Consider the following 22,073-nt stretch of genomic DNA (forward strand, 5'->3'; position numbering starts at 1 on the left):
TTTCAAGTGACTTTGCCTTTTGATCTGTGATGGACATTTTTTCCTTCTAGTTCTGTCCAAGCTTTGTACACAAGAGCACTTGCCTCAATGCCTAGCTTATACCTGTGTCTAGGCAGCCACCCCAAGGCCAAACTGAGGAGCAGACTAGGTCTTTTGGCACAGGTGAAAGCAAGAACTTGTATATCATTTCACAAGATCTTATGCCTTCCATTTATAATGTAAGCTTAGAAAGCAACTGTCTTGTGAATCATTCTGCCCCCAACATGCACACACCAGGTACTATAATAAAAACAAGCCATATTTCCGTTCTGTTTCCATTTCTCTAATCAAGACCAAGTGCACTGAGCCAGAAATGTGGTTTAAATTCTTAATAAAGGTGAAGACACCAGGCTGAGCCTATCATGGAAGGATGCCTTTCCCCACTACTCATTATGCTTGAATGGCACAGCTCTCTTTTCCACAGAAGTACACGCCTACAATATGAACCCTGCCCTTCTTCTCACCTAACAAATCCATTTTTTTCCCCTTGTAATCTCTATACACGATTGGGGGCTGAAACTCACAAACCCAAGATGGAGAGTTCTATGTTCTTCCGACTGAGCCAGCCAGGTGCCCCAGGAATCTATTTCTTATTATGCCATGGCTTTGATGTACCTTTTTACCTCCACAAGAAATGACAAATCGCCCCTTTATGACGAGACCTCAACATAAAATACTGTCTCCACAGGAATGAGTTGTCACCTTTAAAATCTTCTGTTATCTTTGTGGTAATGTAACTGTCTTTAGCAAAGAAATAGCAGAACTCTGCAGGCGGAACACTTTTTTACACGCTTGTACCAAAACCTACCCCTCCTCTATTGGCTTTCATTTCTCTGAACTTCTACATCATGGAAAAGCTAACACAATTAACTTTAAACAAATTTTTATTACACAAAGGTTGTCACATAATTGGATATTTCTCTACTTTGTACACAATTATTCTTACTCTCCACAGAAAGGCTGCTTAACTTTTCATCTGGTGATGGCAAACACTAAAATCCTGATTTTAACAGAATAGTAGTAAAAATGCCTCAGTGATTTAAGTTGAAAGCAGTACATTGGTACATGGCTCTTGCACTCAGTTATCAGGAATGTACAAATGTCTTTTTATTCAAAAATACAAAATAAATTATCTGTAGGCATGGACAATGACAACAGTAAACCATTATATGTTGTCAACTGAAACCAGTAACTGATGGTTATAGTGATTTTCTTAAACATCAGCCAGCCTTTTCTTCAGTCATTTCCTTCAACTGACTTCTCTGAAGTTATGGGTGAGGAGCACAGCGTGGGCTTCCTCTCACAGTTCATTCATAATGATAAAGCACTATCCTAGGACTCAGAACATGCCGCCTCCCATACCCCCTCCCATTCCGCCCATTCCACCCATCGCTGGGTCCTTCTCTTCTTTAGGAATTTCGGTGACTACAACTTCTGCTGTAGTTAACAGAGAGGCCACTCCAGCAGCATCCAATAAAGCAGTTCTTACAACCTAAGAAAAAAGTTTTGATAAAATAATTACCTTTTTTTCTTAGTAAAAAATGAACAAGACTTCTTGAATTTTTAGAAAATGGTCAACTATTTACCTTTGTTGGATCAATGATTCCTTTTTCCACCATATTCACAAAATCTCCAAGCATAGCATCATAACCAACTTCTGGGGAACTCTGCATAATTTTCTCAACTATCAATGATCCTTCAACACCTGCATTCTTAGCAATGGTCATTGCAGGAATTTTGAGTGTTCTCTTAATAATTTCTATACCTGAAGATCAACAAATTTTAGCAAATTTAGTTTCATTCTTTTGTAAAAATTACAACACAATTCTATTTGTGAGACTACTGATAAAGGAAAACCCCCACTGGGAAATTTCACAGTTTAAATCATTCCCCTCAAAAGATGTGACGACTGGATCTTTCACATATTATCTGATTATCAGTGCTCTTCTATCTTTGTCATTCGGGAAACTGCTTTGTTATTTATTGTTCTATTTAATGGGCAGCAACAACATTCTACTAGACTAAAGTGAGGCTGCAAATCAACTCATTCGTAAGGCAATTTTACCAATTTTTTGATCTTCGTTAGTTGGAGTTAATGAATCCAAGGCTGGAATGCACCGAAGCAGGGCACAACCCCCTCCTAGAACAATGCCTTCTTCAACGGCAGCTCGTGTAGCATTGAGCGCATCTGTAACTCTATCTTTCTTTTCATTCACTTCAACATCACTCGTCCCACCAACCTAAAGATGAAAAGAATCCCAGTTAGTATGGGCTTCTCCCATTCAAGATGCTAACTGGCAAGTCACTAAACAGCACTCGGTTTATTTTAAAAAGGTATGTAATAAAGGCTGCCTATTTGTTTAAAAACGACTGCATGATTAAACAGCTAATAGGGTGAGTGCAGTGTCCCACATGAGTCCACTACCAAAGTGATCATTAACAGAACACCTTTTCCACAACAATACTTCTTAAGATTCAATTCTGGTTTTAAGGAAGAAGAGTATATACTATCTCCATTTCCCAAAACATGTTGGTTACAAGGCACTATCAGGGAATACCACAGAAACAAGATGATTCTTGGGCCCAGAACCCAAGAAGCTCATTTACAGCAATCAATCTTACCTTCAACACAGCTACGCCATCTGAGAGTTTTGCCAAACGTTCATTCAGCTTTTCCTTTTCATATTCGCTAGTTGTAATATCTAACTGCTCAATGATTTCTTGAATACGTTTTTCAATTTGAGCCTTGTCACCTTTTCCTTTTAAGAGCATGGCATCATCTTTGGTCACAATGACCTCTCCAACTTTTCCTAAGTCGTGAGGCTGAACATCTTCGAGATTTAGAGTCAATCCTTCTTCCCCAAAAACCTACACAAAAACATTTAAAAATGAATCAGTTGCAGGTTAGTCTTTCATTATACCAAATTTATCAACAATACATCATGCTAGTGTTCTGGTGAGAGAACCATCTTGTAATACTGTATTTTTCTGAAATGTGAGATAAAGACAATTCCTAGTCCAAATAAGCCTTGATCAAGTTTTCACTGTACTTCCACCTCTCACTTAATCCTCAATATAATCAGCTTCATTTGAGAAAGAATAAACTCAAACTTCTCCAAGGTCACTTTTGGTGGAACTGGGTCTAGACCTTAGATCTTAAAATCTTCTAAGTCCTATATCTTTTCTACTGTTTTCTTAAAAACAGAGTGGTCAAACAACTCTATTCTTGGGCAAGACTCATGGCAAGTTAGAGAAGGCACCTTAGTACTCTTTAATCCAACCTTCACCTCGCAGATATCCAAGAGAAACACAAAGTAAATAGTTCAGACAGTAATATCTCCCTGTGGAAAACAATAAACTCTACCTATAAATTTTAGGCCTGGAAGTATAAAACATTCAGTAAACCAAGGTCACATATATTTTACTTACTGCACCACCAGTAGCAATAGCCATGTCTTTAAGCTGGTTCTTTCTATTGTCACCAAAACCTGGAGCTTTGACTGCCACAACCTGAAGACCAACTTTTAGCCTGTTAAAAACAGTTAATAATGAGACTTAAATTTAATAAAAATGTTGGTCTAGTTCTTAAGTTTTAAATACTACAATTACTTAGAAAACCACATTTAAAAAAAAGATTTTATTCATTTACTGAGAGAGAGAGAGCGCGCATGAAGTTGGGGGGACACAGAGAGAGAGGGAAAAGCAGGCTCCCTGCTGAGCAGGGAGCCCAATGCACGGGTCAATCCCAGGACCCCAGGACTATGATGTGAGCCGAAGGCAGACACATACTGAAGTCAGCCAGGCGCCCCTGGAAACCATGCTTTGCTTTCTAATAACTTTTGGTCACATAAAGCCAAGAAAGAGCAACTTTCCATTCATCCGTATTTGCCAATATCCAGTTACCTTCTTCACAAATTGTCGGTTACGTTCCCGTTAAACAACCCAGGAACAAAAATGTTAATATAAACAAAAAACTTTTAAGTTAAACACAGTGATAACAATTTTAATAGACTGAGAAAATCAGAACAGTTACTAATTACTAAATTTGGGGATCAAATGAGCATTTACCCCTATCCTATGGGTTCTACATAGTATTAAATCAAGTTACTACTGGAATGACTATACTCTTCTGAGCCAGGTAGGCACCCCAATAACACCCTAAAACTCTGTTTACAGCATTACCTACCTGTCTTAAAGTCAGAATTAATACATTACAGGGGCGCCTGGGTGGCTCAATGGGTTAAAGCCTCTGCCTTCTGCTCAGGTCATGATCCCTGGGTGGACCCCCCATCGGGATCTCTGCTCAGCAGGGAGCCTTCCTAACCCCCACCTCTGCCTGCCTCTCTGCCTACTTGTGATCTTTGTCAAATAAATAAAATCTTAAAAAAAAAAATACATTACAGATTTTTAAATTAAATGAATAGACCTCAATTTATCTTAGGTTATGTGTCAATTCCTCTATTTGAACATTAATTAAAACCTTAAAAGATTATATAACACAGTGATAATACACTTTGATCTAAAATTTGAAAAATACTTTACTTCCTCCTATGCAAAATTAGAATTGTGAAAATATTTTTCCATAAACAGTCATTTCTTCAAAACAACTGTAAACATTTATAATAAAAATAGAGACATGACATACAAACTTAGACTATTTTATGAAAAACCTGCACAAAATTCTAAGGACTTTCAAACAGACCCATTCAAAAAGAACAAACCATTATAATGGGATCTAGAGTTCATGAACCACACCTGTATTACAAACAATGCTAGATACTAACACAAGTGGTTCAATGTGGGGGTACATAATGGAGATTTCAAACATCAAAAAAGTTGCCTTTCACTTGGAAATGTAAACCAAATACCATGGCTTATTACCTATTCAAAACGAGTGTACTCAGAGCTTCTCCATCAACATCTTCAGCAATTATGACCAAGGGCTTACGGTGAGCATTGGCAATTTCAAGAGCAGGTACAATGGACTGGACACTAGAAATTTTCTTTTCACTCAATAGAACATAGGCATCCTGGAATTCACATTTCTGACCTGCAAAAACAAAGAACCTTTCAAACCAACTTAAAAAGCTAACAATATTCTGAAAACAGCTGTAGTTTTTTTAAATGAAAATCCTAAAAACCATAGTTTCAGTACATTTCAAGTGACTAATGAATTCATGCTTTTCCTTTCATTTCTTATTTACCGTAACTTTTGGAATACGTATATATTTATTTTCTTATAAGTATGACCTGGTAAATGCTTACAGTCTGACACACACAAGCTATGTTTTTAAAATTTCGTTTACTGACTTACCTTTTGAGGTATTAATAAAGTATGGAGAAATGTAACCTCGATCAAACTTCATGCCTTCAATAATTTCTAATTCATCATTTAGTGTTTTTCCATCCTATAAAAAAAATCAATTCGTTTTATGAACTTCATAAGGAAGCACAAAAAATTGTAATGATAGGTCAGATTAAGACACCCCACTGATCACAAGCATTAAGTATGCCAATGCCAGGGGCGCCTGGGTGGCTCAGTGGGTTAAGCCGCTGCCTTCGGCTCGGGTCATGATCTCAGGTCCTGGGATCGAGCCCCACATCGGGCTCTCTGCTCTGCGGGGAGCCTGCTTCCTCCTCTCTGCCTGCCTCCCTGCCTACTTGTGATCTCTGTCTGTCAAATAAATAAATAAATTCTTTATTAAAAAAAAAAAAAAAAGTATGCCAATGCCATACAGCATCAACTCCAATTCTTCAAAAATTTTCAAAATGCGTATTTGAATTTTTACATCTAGAAGACAGTATCATTTAAGTTAGAACAAATTCATTCCTGATAGCAAAGGCTAAAAATTCATATAGAACTCAGTAACTACTCTAATGTACAAAAATGCTAACACTATGTATAAAGGACTCAAATATATGAAACACATAGTTTCAATTTTTGTATTTGAAAACTGTTTTGATCGTAAGACAATCTTTCCAAGCTATCATTAAAAACACTTGCCTTTACTGTGATGACACCCTTTCTTCCAACCTTTTTCATTGCATCGGAAATGATGTTGCCAATTTCTTTGTCTCCATTTGCAGAAATGGTAGCAACCTAAAACAATCAAGTTACTCTTCCAAGTTAAAAAGGTTAAGGCCAGCGTCCTCAATCAGCTCCCCTCCCTTTCCTAGTAACTTCCAAAGCGATGCGGTGAGGCATGGGGCAGGGAGGAAAGTATGGTCAACAATGATCCGGTCTAATAGCTCTAACCAAGCCTTGATCCGGTTTTCAATTATTTTTAAATTCATCACTTGGCTACACTGTTGTTAAAAGGTATGAAATAAACATACAACTATTCTTTTTATAAAAGGCAGGCTTCCCCCACCCCCGAAAAAGTGGCAAAATTCTAACATGACAAAAAATTATGCACTTTTTGACAACTGGCCAAAGAATATTTTCCATAGAAACGAGTTTTACTCACAGCCATGTGGAACTAAAGTGGCAGCCCACTGAGACTCTAGTAATGGTCACTGAATTATTTTCAAATGTTCTGTAGCAGTTAAGAAATGCTTTCAAGGTTAGTGACTGGTTGGTACCATTATTCTGACACTGATACATGATTATGAAATTATCATAAAATATGAAAAATCCTTACCTGAGCAATTTCTTCAGGGGTTGTCACGGGTTTAGACTGCTTCTTAAGTTCAGCAATTACGGCATCAACAGCTAACATCACACCTGATTCAAGAATAAATGCCATTATAATACTTACTTTCTAATGTAAAAATTTCAATTCATGTTAAACGTTTTAATGTGTTAATAGCCTATACAAAACTTCTGTGCCAGCACTTTTCCTCATGGCATGCACTGAAACAGGAACCTTCATAGATCAATACAAACTCACAGGCCAAAATTATTTTGAAAACTGAACTAAGGAAAAAGAACAGTGTGTAATTTCAAGAATCTCATCATTTAACTCATTCTGTGTAAACTATTCCCAATCCAATCATGTTGTATGTTTGCAACAGGGTCACCCAACACTTCTCTCAATTTAATGACAGTTATACCCCTACAGGTTTTTTAAATTACCCGAAATGCCCTCATTTAATATCTAATTATAAGCAGTGTATTTGTTTCAGCAGTAAACAGCATCACAACATGGATTTAAGGGAACCCAATTTTGTTCAGCTGGGGTTAGTGCTAGCTCTTTCTTCTTTGAGAAATGTTAACTTCAAAAAAATCCAAAGAAAGGCGTCTAGTAACAATCATTTTCTTGGAGAAGTAATCTTAATAACCTCAGTTAATACCTGTCCGTTATTTACAATCAGACTTGGAGAGAAAGGGAGAGAGCGCAGGGTGGGGAGGGGTCGGGGGCAGATGGGAGAAGGAGAGCAAGAATTTTAAGCAGGCTCAAAGCCCAGCACAGAGCCCAGAGGGGGGCTTGATCTCATGATCCTGAGATCAAGACTTGAGCTGAAATCAAAAGTTGGACACTTAACTGACTGAGCCACCCAGGCACCCCTGAAACTGCTTTAAATGTAACACATTCATTTGGACCTCCAATACAGAAATAAACGGAATGCTGACACATCGGTGTGCTGGGATGCCAATTCTGACAAAACTGTTACTAGCATCCCCTCTTACTCTCAAGTCTTCTTTTGGACAATAATATGCCCTAGAAATAAGTAGCAATTACACTTTCAAGACAGAAAAACCAAGTTCTAATACTCAGCTAGAAAACAGCAGTGACAGGACTATGAAGCTCATGTTGAAGAGCAGATCTTTAAATTGTGGCCTAGTTCCCCAAAGCCAGAAATAAGAAACAGAATGAAGACAGTGATGTACCATGTGCTCCTAAGAGGTAAAAACAAGCAAAAAACAAACGAAACACCTGCTTTTACATATATAGTAAAAAAAATTGACATCCTGGATGACTTAGTTTAGCCCTACTTTGTAAAATATCGAAAGTGTATCATCTCTCCCTACACTAATTCCCAAAAGTTTACTATTTTCAAGGTCCACAGTACATGCTGTATCTTCCAATAAACTTTCCTTATGTGCTGCAGGAAGGGGGTTCGCGAGCACAAAACACGGGAGAGAAGGACAAGTAATGTCTTAGTCCTGTTTTCCTCCTTAACACCTAGCATAGCACATACCACATAAACCAAGAATCCAGTCACTATTTGCTTTAGGAAAACTCAGATTTTTATTTTTTGAGAGAGGAGAAACAAGAATCAACTTTTTAAGATACTTCAAAACACTCTGGTGACAATGAAAAGACTTTCCTACCTCTCCTGATTTCCACAGGATTAGCACCTTTGCTAATCTTCTCGAAGCCTTCCTTGGCAATAGAGCGTGCCAAGACTGTAGCAGTAGTGGTGCCGTCCCCAGCCTCTTCATTTGTGTTATTGGCGACATCTTGAACAAGTTTAGCGCCAATATTTTTGTATTTATCTTTTAAGTCAATTGACTTTGCTACGGTCACACCATCTTTTGTTACTTTGGGACTTCCCCAACTCTGTTCAATAATCACGGTTCTTCCCTATAATTAGAGAACAACAAAAAATGTGACAGAACACATACTTTAAGTGCTAATTGGCTGAAAACACAAGCAGTTTTTGAATAATAGGATAATTACTTCAACACAAATTGTCACTTTTATCAGATCTGCAGCATCAGTCTCAAAAGCAAATTCAGACAAAATGCTTACAGACAAAATGACCCTTCTGTTGCTAAGCGTTTACTGCATGAGATTTTATGAAAGATAAAAATCCTAGAAACTAAGAGATGTCATCTATTAAAGACAACACCAACACCCCTCCAACCCAAACAAGATATACCAAAACAACCTAGTAGGTTATAATGAAATTTGAGAAATTCTTCACATAATTTATTGTTAAGTTTTGTCCACTGCCTGCTACCTTTGATAGTAATGTGAAAATTTACTTTAAAACTGGCTTTAAAATACTAACAGTAAGCGAAGTGTAAGTCACTCTTCCACGGAGGGCTGCTTCCATGTTAAATCTCCGTTATGGTGCAAACAGCATTGGCAGCTTCTGTATTTGAACCAAAGCTGCTACTTATGAGGCATGCCATATTTTTATATACATTTTATATATACTATATATATATAAAACACTTTGATATTGGAGCTGTCAATCTGAAATCCATCATCACTTTACTTGTGCACCACCCTCAAAGGCCTTCTCAAATTATTTGTTACCCCTCACTCACTAACCTCTCCGTGTTAAATATGAGACTTAAAATAGTAAATGTGCTTTGGAACAGAAATTTTTAAATGTGCTTTGGAATAGAATGGACAACAGAAAAACATTAAGTAAAACTAGCACCTACAAGCACATACTTGAAGTACGACAGGAGATAAAATACATACTTCCGTCAATGGTATGAACTACTGGGAAAAAAATCTAAAACTTGGAAGGTAGACTTCATCTCGCTTGCCTATTTGCCAATCCTCTTTCATCTATGAGTTACTACTCAGTTACATCATACATTATAGGAAAGAAAGTTCCGCAAATTTTAAAGAAACAGTTTAAGTTTTAAGACCACTGTATCTAAGTAAAAGAAAAAGTTTAAGCAGTAACTGGGAACTCTTATGCGTATATTGGGGTTTCTCAACAGTGGATACGGAAGTACTTACTATTCATTAGCTTGGTGTGATTATCTGATACCATTAAAATATTACTCCTTAACTCAATACTATAAATTACAACAGAATAAAAAACATCAATACCTTTGGCCCCATTGTAACGGCTACAGCGTCGGCTAAAAGGTCTACACCTTGAAGCATTAAGGCTCGGGCATCTGCACCAAATTTTACATCTTTGGCATAGGCCCGAGTGAGATGAGGAGCCAGTGCTCTGGACACTGGCCTAATTTGGCGAAGGACTGCGGGTAATCGAAGCATTTCTGTGGAAGGGGGAAACAATCAGATTAGCAGTACATCAATACTAGCAGTACCTCTGTGTATTACAGCAAACATGGCATCTATACGCCACAACAGAACAAGAAACGTTAGAAGTTGGATTGACCTCTGCCAGTCACTGCTCCCGGGCCACGGAAACTAGGTTCAGAACACCCAACTACCTGCGTAAGTCCCCACGTGAGGCCGTCCCCGCGCCTACCCTAGAGCACCACCAGCACAAAGCACACCATCGCATTGCCCAAGGCCACCTACCCCGGCCGCTACAAACGAGTTACTCTTTCAGCGCTAAAATAGCCTTGAGAGCAAATCCACTCCAAATGTCCTCCTGAAAAACCAAGTCTGCAGCAAAGGGGTGGGCTACCAACTAGAGCGACCAAGGGAGAAAAAACGTTCCTGACGGTGCAAAAATCTGCTCAGCGAGATGTATCTTCCTGTATCTACTCAGGTTACTGTATCAGAGCAGCCCGCAGGGCCGCGATGCTGGGGGCTCCGGCCCGGCCCACGCCGCCCGGCCCCACGTGTCTTTCCTTTAGGACGCCCTCAGCAAGGTCAAGAGTGGAGAGCTGTCCGGGGGGCCAAAGGCGGCTGCGACCACCCTCCCCGGCGCCCTGCAGTCGACCAGGACAGGGTTGCCACGGAAAGCCCACGGGAATACACTCCCCCGACTGCACACGGAGTCCCGGGCAAGCCCTCCCTCCTGCGCCCTGCCCCGGCGAGCAATCCACGCCGCACGTGATGGGCACCGACATGGACCCGTGAGGCCTGGCCCGGCGCTCCGGGCCTGCGGCGCCGGGGAAAAGCCCTGGCTCTCGCCCGCCGACCCAGTCAGCGGGGGACCACAGCGGGGGAGAGGGCCGGCTCGGGGGTCCCGGGCGCCCGCAGCGGCGGCGCGGGCCGGCCGTGTACCTGCGGGGCAGCGGCGGAGCGTGCGCACGGTGAGGCAGGCCGTCGGAGACGAGTGAGGGACAGAGTGCACCGCGCGCACGGCAAAGAGCCCGTGTCCCCTCCCTCCGCCGCTTTTCCCCCCGCCCCGCCGCACCGCGTGTGCGGGCGGCTCCCACCCCTTCCCGTCGGCCGGGGCCCCGCAATCGGCACGGGCCACGCGCTAGCTCCGCCCCCGCCTACCCGAGCAGCGCCGGGCCCGCGGGCGCAGCCTGCTCCGGCCGGCTTAGGCTAGTTCCCGGGCCGCACTCGGTTCCAGAACTTTCCGGGAAGCGCGGCGCGCTCTGTGGGTCAAGGTTCAAGGCGCGTCATTTCCGGGAGAGGGGCGAGGAGCTAGTACTTTCACCTCGGCAGGCGGCCTAGAAAAGCCTAGAAAGAACTCCTCTGTTCTTCCGCTTCCCCGTCCTCGCGTCAGTGGCCGGCGCGCAGACCTGGGGACGAATCGCCGCGCGCGCTGGAGCGGCCGCCCTCTTCTGCGGGGAGGAGCGGGGGGCGGGAGCGAGCGCGCGTGCGCGCTGCGCGGCCTTTTCTCACGTTCACGTGGGCGCCGGGTCGGACTGCGCGTCTCCTTGCAGCGGCGGCAGCTCTAGAGCGGAGTACGGACTGCGGCGGCCGGAGTCATGGTGAGTCCCGCGTGGGCTGGAGCCCGGGGAGAGGCGCAGAGATGGCCCGACGTTTCTGTTTGGGCGTAGCGGGAGGGGTGCGGGTCCCTGAGTGACCCGCGCCTGCAGGAACCCTGGAGAGGCCGGGGCCCACCGACCCTTCTCTCAGCCAAGGGCTCTGCACGCGTGTCCCCGGCCCGCCTGGGGGCCTGGGGGCGGGGACCCGAACGCACGCGCCGCGGGACACACGAGTCTCCTGCGAGGCCTTTGTGGGTATGTAATACCTTGAAAAGCGCGGCTTCAGGCGCAGGGGTTGACTATTTTTGTTGAACTTTCCCAGGGAAATCTGAGGAAGGAAAAATACTTGACCTTGAAATAAACTAAGGTTGCCCGTAACGCTCGTTTGATTGCTGACCAGAGGAGCAACAATGACCCCTAACATACGGAATGGGAAATTAAACGCAGAATGCAGAACAAAATATTCAGATGGCTTTCTTGCACGAATAATCTGAGTTTTGGCGTTGATTTGGAAAGCCACACGTGCTTTTTGATGTGTGACGGTTAGAAGGTAAACATGTAACTGCTTTTATTTCAGATTTAACATTTCTCTTCCTACAGGCAGGACAGGCGTTTAGAAAGTTTCTTCCCCTCTTTGACCGAGTTTTAGTTGAAAGGAGTGCAGCTGAAACTGTAACCAAAGGCGGAATCATGCTTCCAGAAAAATCTCAAGGAAAAGTGTTGCAAGCAACAGTAGTAGCTGTTGGATCCGGCTCTAAAGGAAAGGTAAATGGGGCTAACGTGGAACTATTTTTATGTGAGGTGGAGGTGAAGAAAGAAATCCTTGGTGATTATTAAAAGTAGTCTGTTAAAATAAATTCTTTTTAAAAAAATAAAAAACTAGTCTTTTAAACAGCTTTATGTTATTTTCAGGATCATTCTATAATCCAGGCACGTCTCCTCTCCCTCTTAAAGGAAAATGACTTTCGAATGAAGTTGCTTATTTTGTGTGGTGGAGAGTTGCAGAGTATTAAAAATTAATAACCCTTTGATAGTCTAGTTTGACCAACATTCTCTTCAAATTCTAAACTTTTGATAAAACAAAAAGTAATACTTAAGGATGATCCATGGGTACTTTTATGAGTTGAGAGGAAATTTAAATTCTAGATCTAATCTCTAACACTATTAATTGCCCTAATCTTTTAACCATTTTTGGCCTTAGTTTATATACTTCTGAACAAGGAACAGATCAGACCTAGTCTTACAGGCATTCTCCTCCAATTAATTGATTAAACCTCAGATGTCAAAGTCAGCCTGAATACCCAATAAGTGCCTTTGGGGTCAAATTAATTAATTTGCATTGCATTAATTGCAATAACATTAATTGCATTGTTACAGTTGCTTGTAAGAAAGTTCTAGCAAGGAGGGAACCTGGAGTCGGGAATAGGAAGGCTCTGAGGAGGGGGCACTATGCTGCAGTCTCCTTAAATCTGCACTTTGACCTAAAGGAGATGGAATCATGGTAGAAGTATATGTTCCAAATTCTGGAAATACCTGTTGGATTTGTATGTAATAGAAGAAGTTAAACATGACCACTGTATCTGGTTTTTAGAACTTATTTATTTCACGTACTCTGGAGGTTGTGTTAATATTTAACAATAAAAAGTTAGCTTTAGTTAACGTTGCCATTTTAACTCTGAACTTTACTCTAAAATCAGGTTTTAGTTTAAGCTTCTGTGTGTGCATTTTTAAAGTGTAATCCTGCAGTGATATTTTTGAGCGAAGAACTGTGATTATATCGTAAATCATATCATTTGGTCCCAAATCTTTTTTTAACAGTTGATTTGAATAAGCATATTTAGTTAATAAAAGGTATAAATCTTCGCAAATTAGATGTTTTACCGATAAATATCCTTTTTTTTTTAAGGGTGGAGAGATTCAACCAGTTAGTGTGAAAGTTGGAGATAAAGTTCTTCTCCCAGAATATGGAGGCACCAAAGTAGTTCTAGATGACAAGGTGTGTAAATTTATTATTTCTTAAATATTTGTGGGGTGCCTGGATGGCTGGGTTGGTTAAGCAGCTGCTTTGGGCTCGTGTCATGATCCCAGGGGCCTGGGATCGAGTCCCACATCAGGCTCCTTTGTACCTTTTGCGGCTCTTCCTTCTTGTGCTCTTTTTCTGTCAAATAAATAGATAAATACTTGCTTTAAAAGTTAAATATTTGTGATTAGTTTTCTTAACTAATGGTTTCTCTATTTGCAGGATTATTTCTTATTTAGAGATGGTGACATTCTTGGAAAGTATGTGGACTGAAATCATTATTAAAATGGCATGAAGTGAAGCTGCCCATTCCAGTGAAGTTGTGAAATCTTTCATCATGTAAATAATTTTCATGTCTCTTTTATAATAAACTAATAGTATCCAAACTAATAATATCCAGTGTCTCTAAAATTTAGTTTTAGTGTACTGATAAAAACATTAGCAAATAAAAATGGATAAATGAGTGGTTAATCTTTATTTGGTGATTTAAACTGGTTTTAGGGTTCCCCAGTGTTTTTTATTTTATGTTTTTAAGTAACCTGCAGAGAATTCTGGGAAACAGGCTTTCCAGTCTTCACACTGAATTTATTTTAAAGATTTTGATGCTGATACAAAGCCATGGGATTCTACTTAGTTACATTTTTAAAGCAGTACTTATTAAAAAATTATTGCTTTTAACACATAATGTAGTATTTGCCCCAGGGATACAGGTCTGAATCATCAGGCATACAGACTTCACAGTACTCATCATAGCACATACCCTCTCCAATGTCCATAATCCAACCACCCTCACCCAACCTTTCAAGCCCCACAAAGAAGCAGTATTTTAACTTCATCTATAACAAGCTTACATTGAAGTTCAGTTTTTTATTTATGGAGCTAGAGTTAAATACCTTGTGTTGTAAGTATTTAGAAAAACTTGGTGAGGTTGTCTAGTTTTTTAATACTTGGTATTACTACATAATTTACTTTGCAAAAATCCATGGCTGGATTAACAGCTGCCATTGGTTGGATGCCTTTTACGTGCCTGGTGCCGCATGATGGTGATTACAGCCAACACCTCAGGAGCATTTTCTGTCCACTGGCTACTGTTGTGGGTACTTGGTGTGCATGGCTTCTCTTAATCTTTGAACAACCCTCTAAGGTACGGTAGTTCTCTTGCAGATGAGAAAGGTAAAACACTCAAGCAGATTGAGTAATAATCACACACACTCAGGAAGGGGCAAAGCTGGGATTTGGCAGTCTACCTCCAGATACTCCTGTCCAAAACCTCATCTGTGGTTGCTTTGTCAGAGAATTTTAAGCACCCAATAGACATTTCAATCATGGTTGATAACCACTGAGATCAGGTGTGGGCAGCACCTGAGTGGTAATAATTGGTATCTAGTTTGTAATTTGTTGAATTTAACAAATAGGAATGGAGTTAGACCTGGACAACTACCTTAACTTAGCTATAGCAGCTAGGGGGAGAATTTGAACCCAAACAGTCCTATAGACTTAATTATAAACCCCTAGACTTTGCCTTTCAGACCAGCTATTCTTGGTCAAATTTTCTAATTTTGGTTACCTAAAAATGAGCCTGATCATGTCTTTTAGAGTGTGACCTGTATTTGTCTTGTGGAATTGAAATCTAAGTGAAATTGTTAATGGTTGGGCACCTGGGTGGTTCTGTCTAAGCGTCTGAGCCCTTGGCTCAGGTCATTGATCCCAGGGTCTTGGGATTGAGCCCCCACATCAGGCTCCCTGTTCAACAAGGAGGCTGCTTCTCCCTCTCCTGCTGCTCCCCCTGCTTGTGCTCTCTCAAATGATATTTTTTTTTTAAGATTTTATTTATTTATTTATTTGACAGAGATCACAAGTAGGCAGAGAGGCAGGCAGAGAGAGAGGAGGAAGGGAAGCAGGCTCCCTGCCAAGCAGAGAGCCCGATGTGGGACTCGATCCCAGGACCCTGAGATCATGACCTGAGCCGAATGCAGTGGCTTAACCCACTGAGCCACCCAGGGGCCCTCAAATGATAACTCTTTAAAAAAAATTGTAAATTGCACAGAATAAGTCTCAACTTTTGGTCATGTCCATATCAGTTAAAGTATGTGTATCTGCATTAATGTATGTGTTAGTGCCATTTGGCATACTAAAGCTTAATCTTTGTCATCCTCAGTTAGGAGAATTCTGATGAAAAGCTCGATTTACAGCACTCTAGTGGGTCATCAGTTGCCTGTTGTCCCTGAAGCACAGCTAATCAGCTTTGCTCTTTACAACCTTGTCAAGCATGGATTTCCCTGTTTTACCAATGAGAAGACTGAGTACAGATGAGGAAACTTCTTCAAGGCTCTGTGGCTGGTAAATTGTAGTTAGGCAACCAGTGCAGAGGCCATGTTCCCCAATTTTTGTTTTTCAAACACCCAAGCAAATGAGTTTTGAGATCTTAGGCAATAGTTTCCAAACTTTGGTGTATCCTTGGTATATTTAAAATTTCAGGACTCCATTTATAATCTAAATTAGAAGGATGGGGGAACTTTTTTTTTTGTACCATAGAAGTAGTCCCATAATGCTTGCCTAGAAAAATTGCTAAAGAAGTAATTTTAGAGTCACCTGGGTGGCTCAGTTGGTTAAGCATCTGCCTTTGGCTCAGGTCACGATCGTGGGGTCCTGGGATTGAGTCCCACATTGTGCTGCTTGCTCAGCAGGGAGCCTGCTTCTCCCTCTCCCTGCTTGTTAGGCTCACACTCTTGCTCTCTCACTGACAAATAAAATCTTAAAATAATTTTAGATTAGGAGATTATATTGGGAATGAGTAAGGAAAAGAATTTTGGCATGAGAAACGTAGACCAATACTCAGGGTGCTGAGGGTATGCAACCACAATTTTCACAACACTATGCTGTCCTTTATCTTTTTGGTCAACAGAAAAATAACGGAGGTAAAATTCCGACTGGAATTTTTGTGATTATACTACCATTTTTGAGCATTTGCCGTGCACTGGTCTAGGCATTTAATATATAACCTTGTTTAATTACATGTAATCATAGCAATTCTGGGAGGCAGATAGTCCTTGCCTTGTAGGTGAATAACTTGCTCAAGGTGACACCACTTTTAAGTTATAATTTGGGATTGAACTCAGGTTTGTCTGACTTAAAGTGTGCCTTAAGGGGTGTGTGGGGGGCTCAGTTAAGTGTCCACTTAACTGAGGGCTCGAATCATGATCTCAAGGCTGTGTTTGGGCTCCACGCGTGGCATGCAGTCTGAGATTCGCGCTGAACCCCTCTTCCCACCTCAAGTGCGATCTCTTTCTCAATGATTAACATCTTTAAAAAAGTGTGTCGTAAACTATTTGACACCGAAAGTTGGAGAAATTGAGAATAAAATTACCAGGAAGCTATTGTGTTGTCTGAGTATTACTGATAACGTGGCTTTCCCTCTTATTGTCCAGAAAGTATGCTTTACAAAATTTTTTATCTAAAAAGTTGGCATCATAAGATTTTCATTTTTATTTATTATGATAAAAACATACCATGAGATTTATCCTCAACAGATTTTTAAGTGTACAATAATGTTGTTCATTATAGGCACAGTGTTGTACAGCATGTCTTTAGAACTTTGCATCTTGCTTATCTGGAACATTATGTCTTGATTAGCAGCTCCCCATTTCCCCCCCTTCCTAGTGCTTGGCAACTACCATTCTACTCTGCTTCTATCAGTGACTATTTTAGATAACTCGTAAGCGGATTATTGCAATATTTATCCTATGTTTGGCTATTTCATTTATAATGTCCTCAAAGTTCATTCACGTCACATATTGCAGTATTTCCTTGTTTAAAGCTGAATGTATATACCACGTTTCTTTTATCCATTCTTCTAGTATGTAGGCATTTAGGTTGTTTCTACATCTTTAGCTTTTGTGAATAGTGCTGCAATTAACATGGAAGGGCTAATACCTTTTAGTGATTCTGATTTCAGTTCTTTTGGATAAATATGCGGAAGTGGGATTGCTTGATAGACCTATGGTAGTTTCTGGGGTGCCTGGGTGGCTCAGTTGATTAAGCAGCTGCATTCGGCTCAGGCTGTGATCCAGGGTCTTGGGATCAAACCCTGCACCAGGCTCTCTGCTTAGTGAAGAGGCTGCCTCTCCCTCTGCCCCTCCCCGCAATAAGATCTTAAAAAGCACTTTGGTGGTCCCATTTTAAATTTTTTAAAAAGATTTTATATATATATATATATTTTTTTAAAAGATTATTTATTTGACAGAGATCACAAGTAGGAGAGAGGCAGGCAAAAAGAGAGAGGAGGAAGCAGGCTCCCTGCTGAGCAGAGAGGCCAATTCGGGGCTCAATCCCAGGACCCTGGGAACATGACCTGAGCTAAAGGCAGAGGCTTTAACTCACTGAGCCACCCAGGCGCCCCAAGATTTTATATTTTTTGAGTAATTTCTGCACCCACCACAGGGCTCTAAGTCACAACCCCAAGATCAAGAGTCGCACGCTCCACCGACTGAGCTGGCCAAGTGCCCCTCTGTTCGTGGTTTTTTGAGGAACCTATGTACTGTGTTCCGTAGTGGCTGCACCATTTTGCATTACCACCAACCAATATGGGTCATAAGGTTTTATATATTAGAGATACTAGCTTGTCATATTTGTCCTAATTTGATGTGCATTTTTAATTTTTAGCTAGTCAAATTTCATTTCTAGTGGTTTTTAAAATTTTGAACATGTAAGTAATTAATCCATAATTTATTTACTATATGGTTTATGTGTCTGACTTTTATTTGACCAACAGTTAGCTTGTGTCAACCCTGTTAGATTATCCATTTCACCCACCGTCACTCCCCCACCTTGAAATTTGAGGAATCTCCTTTATTGTACATTAAATTTTTAAATAAGTCTATTTGTGGGTTTTATAGCCTTGTTCCATTGATTTCTCTATTCTACCACATTGTATTCAATATAAATATAAACTTATATGTAAGTTTGATATCTGATAAGGTAAGTCTTCCCATGCACTTACCTATTTGTGAACATTTTTAACCTTGGTAAAGACTATCAGATTGCTCTCCAGAGTGACACCAAGTCATGCCTCTTCCAGCATGTTGTTAGTTTTCTCTGCACCCACACCAAAATGGAGTTTTGAACTTTTATTTCTGTGAAGAGTATTTATATAGTTTCCTTTACCCTTATGCATCCTTCTAGAGAAAGCCCAGTCAAATCCAAGCTCGACATGGACAAATCACCTCTTAGTTTAAGAATTAATTGTAAAAGGAGGAGACTAGATATCCCTTAACATTTTGAGTCAGGCCTGTTATTTTGTTTCTTAAACTTTGGTTTTATTTTAAAATGGGGGGGGGGGCGCCTGGGTGGCTCAGTAGGTTAAGCTTCTGCCTTTGGCTCAGGTCATGATCTCAGAGTCCTGGGATCGAGCCTGGCATGGAGCTCTCTGCTCTGCAGAAAGAGTTCCCCCCTCTTTCTGCCTGCCTCTCTGCCTACTTGTGATCTCTGTCAAATAAATAAATTTTTTAAAAATGGGTAGCATTCACATAGTTAAAAATTCACAAGGATATACACTGTGGCATCTAGGTGGCTCAGTCCGTTAAGCATCTGCCTTCTGCTTTGGTCACGATCCTAGGGTTCTGGGATCAAGCCCAGCATTGGGCTCTCCACTCAGCGGCGAGTCTGCTTCTCCCTCTCCCTTTGTGGTCTTTCTCACTTTCACTTTCAAATAAATAAAATCTAAAAAAAATAAAAGATATACACTAAAGAGATATACACTAAAAATATCCTTCCCTACCCTATCCCCCATCCATACAGTTCCATCCTCAGAGGCAACTCGTGTTACATTTTATATTTTCAGTGGTATCTTATGTATACATTGTGTGTGTATGTGCCTGCGCATGCGTGTGTGCTAGGGCATGTATACATGTGTGTCTCATGTATGTGAATAATTCATTTTTTCTTTTTCAAAAAATAACATTCCATACATACCATTTGACACCTTTTTTTTTTTTTTTTATAATAGTCTTTGGAATGACTCTATAAAGAACTAGAGCTTTTTAAATTTTTCATTATAGGGGCGCCTGGGTGGCTCAGTGGGTTAAAGCCTCGGCCTTTGGCTCAGGTCATGATCCAGGGTCCTGGGATCAAGCCCTGCATCGGGCTCTCTGCTTGGCAGGGAGCCTGCTTCCCTTCCTCTCTCTCTCTCTGTCTGCCTCTCTGCCTACCTGTGATCTCTGTCAAAAAAAAAAAAAAATTTAAATTTTTCATTATAGCTGTATAATGTCCTATTATATGGGTGAATCATAATTTAAGCATTCTCCACTGTTGAATATTTAAATTCTAGTCTTATTTAAATTAGAAATACTTCTGCAGTGAATAAAATTTTTGTATAAATTACTTTGCCCATGAGCAACTATAAGATTAATCACTATGTCAAAAGGTATGTGGATTTTAGTCATATGTGTATATACACACGCATATCTCCAAGTTGCCCTTCCTAGAAGTTCTATCAATTAATAATCCTAACAGCAATGTATGAGACTGATATCTTCCCAGCCTCAATGATAGAAGATGTTATAAAGGTTTTATGTTGCCATTCTTCTTTTTTTTTAAAAGATTTTATTTATTTATTTGACAGATCACAAGTAGGCAGAGAGGCAGGCAGAGAGAAGGGAGGAAGCAGACTCCCTGCCGAGCAGAGAGCCCGATGTGGGGCTCCATCCCAGGACCCTAAGACCATGACCTGAGCTGAAGGCAGAGGCTTTAACCCACTGAGCCAACCAGGCGCCCCAAACAATTCTACTTTTATCATTATGAATAGGTGAGCATCTTGTGTTTGACAGTCACTTCTGTTTCTTTACTGCTGACTATTCTTATTGACTGTGAATATCCTTTACCTGTCTTTCTGTTGGACAATTGGCCTTTTAAGATTTGTGTGATATCTTTATTATGGAAATTGGTTCTTTGTGATAAGTTTTTCCCTCTAGTTTATCATTTTGGCTTTGATTCTGTTTATGCTTTGAACTTGCAGGAAGTCACTTTAGTATAGCTAAATAAGTATTTTCCATTTATGGCTTCTGGGTATTAGTCAAACTGAAAAGTCTTCTCCAATATTTAAAGGTTCTTCCATGGTTTCTATAGGTTTGTTTTTTTTTTTTTTTAAATTTTATTTCAGTCTTGGGGCGCCTCGGTGGCTCAGTGGGTTAAACCGCTGCCTTCGGCTCAGGTCATGATCTCAGCGTCCTGGGATCGAGTCCCACATCGGGCTCTCTGTTCGGCAGGGAGCCTGCTTCCCTCTCTCTCTCTCTCTGCTTGCCTCTCCCATCTACTTGTGATTTCTCTCTGTCAAATAAATAAATAAAATCTTAAAAAAAAAAAAATATATATATATATATTATTTCAGTCTTAGCTTTATCTGGAGATTTTCTTGTTATAAAACATAAGGAATGGATCCAACCAACCCCCTTCCCTCTTACAGATTAAGCCTAGTTCTTTAAGACATGCTAAAATTTAGCCCAAGTCTTGCAAAATGGTCTTTCAGTAGCATTTAGACTTGACTTGCAAAGTCAAGTCATGACTTGACTTGCAAAAGCATCAGTGGGTACTTACTTACCTGACTTGAGTGTCAATTCAGAAAGGCCAGTTTGTTCCCTTTAAGTCATTAATTTTTTTTTTTTTTAATATGTGCCAGGCACTGTTGGAGAAACAGGAATGAATAAAATTGGGGAGGGAGAAGTGAACAACTAAATTAATAACATACTTTTATTTATTAAGTAAACTCTACCCTCAATATGGGGCTCACTCTCAAAACTCCAAGATCCAGAGCCATATGCTCTACCAACTGAATCAGCCAGGTACCCAGCACAATTTTAGATAGGGATTAGTGTCATTGAGAAAATAAAGACAGAAAGTGCTGCTAACTTCATGAAAGACATCAGGTGCCCTATTGAAAACAGGAAATGAGGCACCTGCCTGGTTCAGTTGGAAGAGCATGCAACTCTTGGTCCCAGGGTCATGAGTTTGAGCCCCACAATGAGTATAGAGATTTCTAAAAAATAATAGTAATTTTTAAAAAAGTGTACATACCAGGATATAATAATCACTGGGACCCATTTTGGCAGCTGCTTACTATAATCACTGATTTGGTCAAATGCTCTAGAATTCTAGAGAAAAGTGAAGTGCCATGGGACTTCGGTATCTTCTCATCTGTAGTGTAGTCAAAGTTGTCTAAGTTTGAAATCTTTTAAATATGTTGTTCATTATTCAGTCTGTTCAACTATGAACATACCTCCCCATACTTCCCTGCTGCCTCAACTTTGCTTGGCCTGGGATGAAGTCTGCATCTCCACATAGAAATGCTACCCATACTTTAAGCCACATTTTCACTACTTCATGCATCATTCATAGTGTGTCAGTTTTGCTCTTAGGTTGGCTCCCTTCAAGCCAATATGGTTAAGGCAGTTAAGGAACTTGGCAAAGTTCATGGGCAGAAAAAAAGAAACATCTCTTTTGATATCTCCTCAAGAACAAGAAAACATT

The 22,073-nt window shown here is 40.5% G+C and overlaps 3 protein-coding genes across 3 annotated transcripts in view; 2 read left to right on the forward strand and 1 right to left on the reverse strand.

The window, feature by feature from the left end:
* Positions 1 to 10,436, forward strand: part of COQ10B (coenzyme Q10B) — a 37,945-nt gene extending 27,509 nt beyond the window's left edge. The window contains exon 5 of the mRNA XM_045078518.1: positions 10,022 to 10,436. Coding sequence (XP_044934453.1) covers positions 10,022 to 10,300 — 279 coding nt within the window. The 3' untranslated portion in view covers positions 10,301 to 10,436. The remainder of the gene's footprint in view (positions 1 to 10,021) is intronic.
* Positions 906 to 11,008, reverse strand: HSPD1 (heat shock protein family D (Hsp60) member 1). The gene is made up of 12 exons (XM_004772169.3): positions 10,878 to 11,008; positions 9,780 to 9,955; positions 8,315 to 8,567; positions 6,681 to 6,763; positions 6,044 to 6,139; positions 5,354 to 5,447; positions 4,921 to 5,089; positions 3,469 to 3,568; positions 2,662 to 2,907; positions 2,105 to 2,279; positions 1,626 to 1,804; positions 906 to 1,531 (listed from the first exon to the last, which is right to left on the reverse strand). The coding sequence occupies exons 2-12, from the start codon at positions 9,951 to 9,953 to the stop codon at positions 1,379 to 1,381; spliced, it is 1,722 nt and encodes a 573-aa protein (XP_004772226.1). The 5' UTR covers positions 9,954 to 9,955; positions 10,878 to 11,008; the 3' UTR covers positions 906 to 1,378.
* A 382-nt stretch (positions 11,009 to 11,390) lies between these two features.
* Positions 11,391 to 22,073, forward strand: part of HSPE1 (heat shock protein family E (Hsp10) member 1) — a 43,157-nt gene continuing 32,474 nt past the window's right edge. The window contains exons 1-4 of the mRNA XM_004772168.3: positions 11,391 to 11,536; positions 12,134 to 12,298; positions 13,440 to 13,529; positions 13,776 to 13,943. Coding sequence (XP_004772225.1) covers positions 11,534 to 11,536; positions 12,134 to 12,298; positions 13,440 to 13,529; positions 13,776 to 13,826 — 309 coding nt within the window. The 5' untranslated portion in view covers positions 11,391 to 11,533 and the 3' untranslated portion in view covers positions 13,827 to 13,943. Of the gene's footprint in view, positions 11,537 to 12,133; positions 12,299 to 13,439; positions 13,530 to 13,775 lie in introns of the transcript that reaches the window.

This window comes from Mustela putorius, unplaced genomic scaffold, assembly GCF_011764305.1.
Source record: "Mustela putorius furo isolate JIRA1106 unplaced genomic scaffold, ASM1176430v1.1 tig00000275_pilon_pilon_pilon, whole genome shotgun sequence".
NCBI lineage: Eukaryota > Metazoa > Chordata > Mammalia > Carnivora > Mustelidae > Mustela > Mustela putorius.